This window comes from Thermobia domestica, unplaced genomic scaffold, assembly GCF_964235325.1.
Source record: "Thermobia domestica unplaced genomic scaffold, izTheDome1.hap1.1 HAP1_SCAFFOLD_112, whole genome shotgun sequence".
Taxonomy (NCBI): Eukaryota; Metazoa; Arthropoda; class Insecta; order Zygentoma; family Lepismatidae; genus Thermobia; species Thermobia domestica.
Genome location: NW_027655888.1, coordinates 630,988 through 639,289, shown reverse-complemented (window position 1 = coordinate 639,289; position 8,302 = coordinate 630,988). Strand labels below are relative to the sequence as shown.

At 33.4% G+C, this 8,302-nt stretch overlaps 1 protein-coding gene across 1 annotated transcript; it reads left to right on the top strand.

Moving 5' to 3' along the window:
• The first annotated feature begins 266 nt into the window (after positions 1–266).
• LOC145676352 (protein charybde-like) lies at positions 267–7,253 on the top strand. The gene is made up of 4 exons (XM_081747209.1): positions 267–524; positions 1,183–1,366; positions 2,823–2,978; positions 5,012–7,253. The coding sequence occupies exons 1-4, from the start codon at positions 476–478 to the stop codon at positions 5,094–5,096; spliced, it is 474 nt and encodes a 157-aa protein (XP_081603335.1). The 5' UTR covers positions 267–475; the 3' UTR covers positions 5,097–7,253.
• Positions 7,254–8,302: the final 1,049 nt, after the last annotated feature.

Genomic DNA, 8,302 nt, shown 5'->3' with positions numbered 1-8,302 from the left:
TTTAGCTAGTTTTGAGGGAGAATTGTGTCCATGAGCGCATGAGTACACAGTAATGACAATTCGTTATCAATTATCTGAGTAAAAATTGCTTTTTTGTTGTGAAACACAGTTTTCTGATGTCACATCTTGGCAATGTTGCCGTAAGCCCCGCCTCTCGTAGCGAAGGGCAGACGAGAGCAACCGAGCGGCGCCGAGGGATATCAGGGAAACGTCACGTAGGCCACGGCAAAGAGGGGAAATCGACGAGTGGGGGAATTTCATATAAAAGTTTGCGGCCGGTTTATTGCCGGCAGTGAGTTATAGGTAGTGTGCGAAAGAGGAGAGCTTCACGTAGTTGTTTGAAAGTGGTTTTCGCGTGCAACACAAGGTGTTCGCGTCATCTACTTGTGTCGGACTGTTTCTTCACTAGTGTCTATGATAGTGTTGTGATACCGGTTGTTGAACTTAACGTAGTATTTCAAACATATTAAAAAAAATGGAGATATTGTCGTGTCCAGTGTCAGTGGATTTCTCCAACATTAGATGTAAGTACTTTTAATGAAGTGACATTTTAAAATAGTAATTCTTTTAATTCTGTCTTTTGCTTTTTGCCTTGTTCTCGTAATATAATACTTTTTTTTTTTTTTTTTTAAAGTTTAAAATTTGGGGTAAATTTGTATTGCATACTGTGCAGCATAAATTTATTAAAACAAGGGAAAAACGACTTAATATTTGTCTCATTTAAATGATATTTAAACTTTAACTTTTGCTTTCGTTTAAATTTTCAACAAAACTGTATGTGATACTTGTTATGGGCCAGGTTCGTTTGAAAAATTCCGACGGTACTTTGCAGCTACCTCGTATCTCAAAAACAGAACACAACTTGACAGAAGACGAAAAAAAAAAAAAGTTTGAAAAGTCGGTTGACTTAACTAATCTCCAACTTTTTCAAACTGTTTTTTCTTGTAAAGTTGTTTTTTGGGGATACGAGGTAGCTGCAAAATACTATAATAATAATAATAATAATAATAATAATAATAATAATAATGACAGTAACTGGATAAAAGTATTCTCAGATACTGGTATACATGCACGCAGTATAAAGACATTAATTAAATTGAAGATTTTATTTCATTTCGTATTTATTATTGTCAGGAGTCATTTTCAATTTCAATAGTAACAACGTGTTATTGTCTTTTACAGGTGATTATCAGCCAGAAGAGGACGGCGGTGCGAGCCAAGCTCTTGCACGTAGGCTAGAAGAAGAGTTGCGAGCGGCGAAATCGGCTCAGCTGTCTTGCGGCGAAGTGTTGCTACCAGCTGATCTTCTACCTCGAATTGCCAGGGATGTGCTCAGAATGGCTGAGAACGAACCCTGTGGTCTCAGGTACGTTTCGATCGTTCAGTTAGTTAACTGGTATTTACATTAAATTCTATGCAGTTGCGTTGCTCGGGGTTAAAATTATTCTGTAGAATTGACATTGAATTTCTAGCCGGTATATTTAGATATTATTCTGATTAATGTTAAATAAGACATTGTGGTTGCATTGAACTATAAATATTTTTAAATACCAAACCGTATAGAGCTACTAGGATTTTGGGAAGCTTTCAGTACTATTATTTGTTTTTATACTAGTTCACAGGGCAGTATGACATACTAGTATTATTTTATATACAGAAAACTTCCTGTTATTGGAGAGCTGATTGTCCGTGCACTTATTACTAAAAATAGTTAGTACATAGTAGTATTTGTCACGGAGTTAAAATTTCTGCTGCTGCTCAAAAGTTGAAAGTATCTTTTTTTTTTTTTTTTTTTTTACTGGTTGTGTTTACAAGATTTTTTGTTTTGCAACTGTTCTACTACGAAATCTTACCAAAGAAAAATAAATCAATATTCCATGTTCCCAGTTGTTTATGCCTGTTCCAATACGATACCGGAAGTTTGCTGTAGGTTTTTGTTGTTTGATCTCCGAAACTTTAAGAAAAAGACGAAAATAGAATTGCAGATATAGTAGAAAAATTCGGGTACATACTACCTTGAACAAGTCACTTGGCTCTGATGGTTTGTGTGCTATTCACAGTGGGGTGGCGCTGGGTCAGTGATAGAGCATTCAACTCTGGTGGAAAGGGGGTCCTTGGTTCGATCCTAGACGAAGGAAGTTCTTGGTGGACAGTATCGTGTCCGTAGGTCTTCTCGAGATTCTCCAGTTTCCTTCCACATTCTCATTTCCACCAGTTTCTCATTATCATTCACTGGTCATTAATTACCCGTCTCCTTTAGCCTTACAAAGATAAAACTAAAAATTTCAATCTATTTTTACGAAATACTCTTGATTTCAGAAAAACAATTAGGAGGTAGCATTTAGAACATATTATTAACTGACAGTTATTTGCTTTGACAAATAGTTCCCATCAGCATTGAAGGAGTCATGTTAAATACAAATGTTTGCCATGCACCAGGCATTTTTTATAATTTCACAATAGATCATTATATCATGAAATATCTTAGTAATGTTCAACATTGTAGTATTTTATCATCACTGTAGCAATTGGAAAGGAATATGTAAGAAAATGATAGTTTGTCATTACAGGAAATGTATAAATAAATTACTACTACGGATGAGTGCTGAATGAGCTGCTTAACAGTTTAAAGATTATTATGACCATTTAAGTGTATATTTAAAGCGTAATTGTTTGCCTTTTTAAGAGTATTTCGTGGAAATGAGAATTTGGATGGTGCATAGTTAAAATCAGTTTAATCTGAGCGCAAATAAGCAACAAATTTTAATTGTGTAATGATAACATTGAAATCTAATGTGCGTTTGTGTTTTTGTTTATTGCAGGGGCTGTACTCTATATATCAATTTTGAAAACGACCAGCTCTCTCGCCGAATAGGAACAATTAAATGTGATCCCAACACCGTGTCGACCTTCGAGCTGTTTCTAACATTGAAGCAAGACAGCAGTTCGTGGCATTCATTGTTGCCACAGTTCCTCAAGTAAGTATTTTTCGTGGAAGCTACTCTATTATTTTTTTTAAAAAATTGGGTCTTGTTAGTTGAAAGTTTCCTTTAATATTGAGAGGTTAAATTGATTGAACGTAATCGTTAATTTCAGTTAGGTTTGCAACATACAATAGATAAACTTTTTTTGTGTAAGAAATGAAACAATACTGTCGTAAATTGTGCTATTGGCATATTCATTTAAATATGATTAGTTTTGGCACAAGTGAGTGTATTTTCCTTCTCATCGTGTCAAGGTCAAAGGGTTATCGTACTAACCTTCAGTATTCGGCACGCCTTGTGTTGCTAAGTTATTTTTCCTCATTATGATTATATGTTGCTATATGACACTTCTTATCAGCTTATTGGGGGGTCTTGGCAGTCATTCAAAATTTAAAAACCAAACAGAAGGGCTTTCAAAAATTATGCTGATGAAATTTTATTTTCTGCTTACAAAACTGGAGGAAATGTTATTTTGGATTCAGATTAAGAATTTATTTTTTTGCAGAAGTTTTCATAATAAAGTTTGTAATTTGACTTTGAACTAACAAGACTTCAATATATGTATTTAGTTAGTAGTTTTGTGCAAATGAAAGGACTAGGGCAAACTTTGAATATATGAAACTATATCGCAAGAAGTATGTTGTTTAGGAAAGAAAACTAGTTAATTTGGTTCTCTGAGAATCGAACTAGGTTCTTTGTTGAAGTCAGAATAGTAAAAGGTACTCTGCTGCGTTCAGTTATTTTGTAGTTATTATTAATAATAATAATGTTAATTAAAGGGTAAAAATTTTCTAACGCATGGGGTTCAAATATTTGAAACTGAAATGTTATTTTGGTTAAACTAGGTTAGTATTTTTTCTTCACTGCTTTTAAATTAACAGAAGATTACTCGCATTGATCCATTTGTTTCGGAGTTAGTAACAGTAAACTTGACCCATTGGTACAGGCTTACGTACGTGGTACGTTAGTATTTTTGTAAATGCTCAAATGGCAGACCACTTTCCTCTGTCCCGTTTCCCTCGTACTAGCTTAAATGTTAATACGTATGTTACAATGACAGTTGCATATAGGAGCATGTCTCATACTTACGTTTGTCATTTATATTCATGAAAACAATACAGGATTTTTCTTAACGTTCCCAGTAAATGATTATAAAATGTATAGAATGCTTAGTGTGATTTTTTTCTGAAAAATTATCAAAAACCATGCCTAAACACATTTTGATTGCCCCCCCCCCAAAAAAAAAGTATGTGCCAACGGGTTAAGTATATATACAGGGTGACTCAAAAGTCCCCTGACATAAGGTAAAGGTTATCAAATATGATTATTCCAATCTAAAGTGAAGGATATTTGTCAATCGGACGAACCGTTTGGGCTGTTGTATACTCTTTATGCCTCCAATGTTAAATGAAAATGCAACGTTGCCATTTATTTGAACCCACAACATAAATGAATTAAGTTATTGTCTTACGCTAACGTGTCGATGGCCAGCACCCATTTCAAACAGTACATTTAGGGTGCAGATAAATGGTAACGTTGCATTTTCATTTAACATTAGGGGCATAAAGGGTGTACAGCCCAAATGGCTCGTCCGATTTAAAACATGCCTTCACTTTAGATTGAAAACATCATATTTGGAGACGGTTTCCCCTCTTTCATTTTGTTGTAGCTCTATTGATAAGTAATACTATATCAGGGAACTTTTGAGACATCTTATATATAATATTTAATTTAATTTCATTTAGGAGCCGTATGCTCTTGATTGCGGCGTAGATAGAACTTCAAGACATTTTTATCCCAGTGCTTAGAGAATAGCTGCATTTTACTTTTTTATACCTGCAAGTTACTCGATTTTTAGATCGACTATACAAAATAACGGATGCTTCTTATACTAAATAAATTAGAGACACGTTGCTTGATATGGATAAATAGGATTAAATTGGTATGCTTTGTGGAATCTATTAACTTTGCTCATTTTTTCCATTTACGTGTGATACTAATGAGTGTTTATTGTTTGTTTTCTTCAGGAATTTGACTAGGGGTGGAACTATCGTAATAAGCCACGGCTACGTGTTGGAAAAGAAGAAATTGTACAGGTCGTATTTGGAATGATTAGAGGCTGCCCCCACGCCAAAGAGAGCAAGACTGATTCATCACCTGTTCTTTTGATCTGTTCGTTACCTTGGCAGCTGGGTCCCACCAACAAACAACCAATAACTCAGGGCATCTGATTGGTGGAAAGGTTTTTTGTCAGTTTGCATTTTTTTGTTTTGTTTTTGGGGTCACAATTTTTTTAACGGAAGAGTTTATTTCTATGGTATTGGGCGTTCGTTATCTGATGCCATACACAAACTGTTTTGATTAAGAGAATAGGACGGAGTTTATTTAGTCAAGACATCAACCGTTGAGGTTTTGTTCTTGGGCGTCGTAAGAGAAGCTATCACGTGATATAAGACTGGATAAATAATAATTTTTTTCGTACCTGTACTTACAACCAGTGCTAAAGATGATTTGTATGTTTGTGTTAACGTATGCGTGTGTGTAAATGGATGGGTGTTTAAAAATGAAAGAAAATGTGCTTATGTAAACTTGTATAATTCTTCATAGCAAACATCTATTTAAGAATTGTTAATTATTTAAACTAAAAGGAATGAATTGAAAGTTCTCATTCTGTGCGCCATTGAGGTCACGTTGGATTTTTAAATTCTTCAGTTAGGGGCGGTTGAGGTCTCTTTGTATGGGTTTGATAATGGTGTATGAGGGAAGGGACATCTTGATTGATATTTGATGTCCATTAAAGAAGCAATGGCGCTTAAGATTGATGTTCACAATTTCTCATTTACAGTAAAAACAAAAAAATAAATAAATCCGAAAATAGGAAATGTTTCGAAATGTTGTACATGTTGAAGAATTCGTAACTAGTCGTATGTATTCTTCAACAATGAATAATATTCGAAAACACTTTGTGATACAGTATTCTTTGCTTCTTTTGTTACAACGTTTCGGAATATCTCTTTGAAATTAATTCGGTGGGCATTCTTACTGTCTTGTGCAACGTAATGAATGATTGTGTAGGTTCGAGAAAATAATAATTTTTAAATGAATGAATTTATGAACACCCACAAAATTTTAATTTAAAATACGAAACAAAAGCAATACCGTTTTGGTGTATAAATTTTGAAATGTTTGCTGCCTATAGTTTTTTAAACTGTGAAGACTGAGTGTATGTTTAGTAAATGAAATATATTGTTTGGATGTGTGATGTGGTAAAATCTTTATAAGTGTGCATGTAGCTAAAGAAACACCCTTTTCTAAAGGGTAAATCCTTTAGGGTAGGCTATTGTGTGTGTATATTTTCAACACCAAAGATATATATATATCTATATGTTTAAGGTGCCAGGTGCCATGATCTCATGAAAAAATGTTTTTATGGAATGGAAAATAGTATTTAGTTATTGAAATGTAATTAAAAAAAAAAAGATTAAAAATCAACCGTGAATGTCAGAGATTGGAATTAAGAGATAGAGAAAGCAAAACTGATCAGCCAAATCGTGCAGATTCTGTTGTTTTGTAAAAGCATGAGAATTGTATGGATGGTTGCATAATCGACAGGATATGAGAATAGAAAACTTATTTTTTGTTCTTCCATCACAGCTAGAATGGTTGCTTGTACAGCTGCGGTCAAAAGTTTGTCAGAGGGTTATTATGTAATATCCCGAAGCACTTTGGCTGCAATTGTATGTACATGGTGTGTATGATATTTTTTCCACATAGCGCGTATATCTTTATATAGAATATATATATATATACATGTATATCCCTGTATGTCGAAGTAAATATGTTAAATGTAAAGGAAGAGATATTATAGTGTTGATATGTATCGGATAAAAAAAAAACGGCGTACCTGAGGGTATTCAGTGCCTGGATATACAAAGGAAAGTCTGAAAGGTGGAAAAAGATTTTTAAAAAATATGTATGTTGATAACCGTGTAGTTGAAAAAACATTGAAGTTTTCTGTATTCAGTGAACAATAGCTTGTTTTTGTTTTCAGTCTTGAATAATTTTGGTTTCGTGCAGTGGCGGTTCTTGAGGGAAGTCACGTTGACAAAAATTTAAGTTTTATTTCTATCGAAGGGAAGAAAAACGACCTAATGTACCAACTGTTGTTTACACCTTTCTTCCTTTAGCTTGTACGAATAAAATTCCAATTTTTACTAATGTGAGTTTCCTTAAGAGACGCCACTGGTTTCGAGTCAAACTTCAGTCCTGTATGCTGTATTACTGCAAACTGAAGTTTAACAGTATTTTTTCTCTTTTTTTGTCTGAGAGGCAATCTCATTATGTCTACTGTAAGACAGTATTTATTGCAAATGTTTCCTTTTTAAAATAAATAAAGCAGGTTCATTTTTACAAGTGTCCTGACATTCACATCATATTTTGCAAATTTATATTTAAATAAAAATGAAATGGAAAGATTCTTTAATGTACAGAATAATGTGCTATTAAATGAGTGAAATGTTATTCATAAAAATAATTTACAAAAAAAAAAAAAAACCTTTTGTACTTTTGTCACTACTGATGAAAGAAATAACAATAAAAAAGTATTAAAAATTAATATTATTGTATTTTAATTTGAATTTCATACCTTGGTTTCATCTTTTGTACTGTTGTTTTAAAAAAAAATATGTTGGTGCCTCTTTAAAAGAGCCTGTCCATAAACTGAAATAAATAAATAAATAAATAAATAAATACTATATTTTTGTTTATATAGTTTTGAAAGTACGTCCTTTTAAAGAGGTTTTGTTTTTTAACACGACAGTACAATTAGTCAAATGTTTCTTGGGAGTCATGTGGAAATCCTCCCCAAGATTTTTTATTTTTATTTATTTATTTATTTATTTATTTATTTATTTGTTTATTTATTTATTTATTTATTTTTTTGTGACGTTTACATTTTGGTGCTGAAGCAATGCCTCGTCACTTTTCTCTGCGAGATGAATGGAGCAGTGGTGATACTCGAAGAAAGTTAGATCTGTGAAATCAGTGAGGACACCAGTTTTAATTTCTTGAAGGGGGAGCTAGCGGAGGGGCAAAGAAACTCGGAGCAGCTTTTTTCAAATACCAAACAATAAAACTTGCCTGTGGATGCTCGCCACTGGTTTAAAAAAAAAAAAAAAAAAAAAACAATATAATCTGTACAGAAGAACTATAACACAGTAAGTTTTCTTCCTCATAGCGTAAAATTGTGGTGTTTACCGATCGGACTTCCCTGCGATCCACGTGCCGCCATTGGAATGGAAGCTATGACAAATTCTTCT

Coding starts and splice junctions, on each gene's coding strand:
- LOC145676352 (XM_081747209.1), top strand. CDS start 476: ATGGAGATATTGTCGTGTCCAGTGTCAGTGGATTTCTCCAACATTAGA. Junction 525..1,182: donor GGATTTCTCCAACATTAGAT/GTAAGTACTTTT, acceptor TGTCTTTTACAG/GTGATTATCAGCCAGAAGAG. Junction 2,979..5,011: donor TTGTTGCCACAGTTCCTCAA/GTAAGTATTTTT, acceptor TGTTTTCTTCAG/GAATTTGACTAGGGGTGGAA.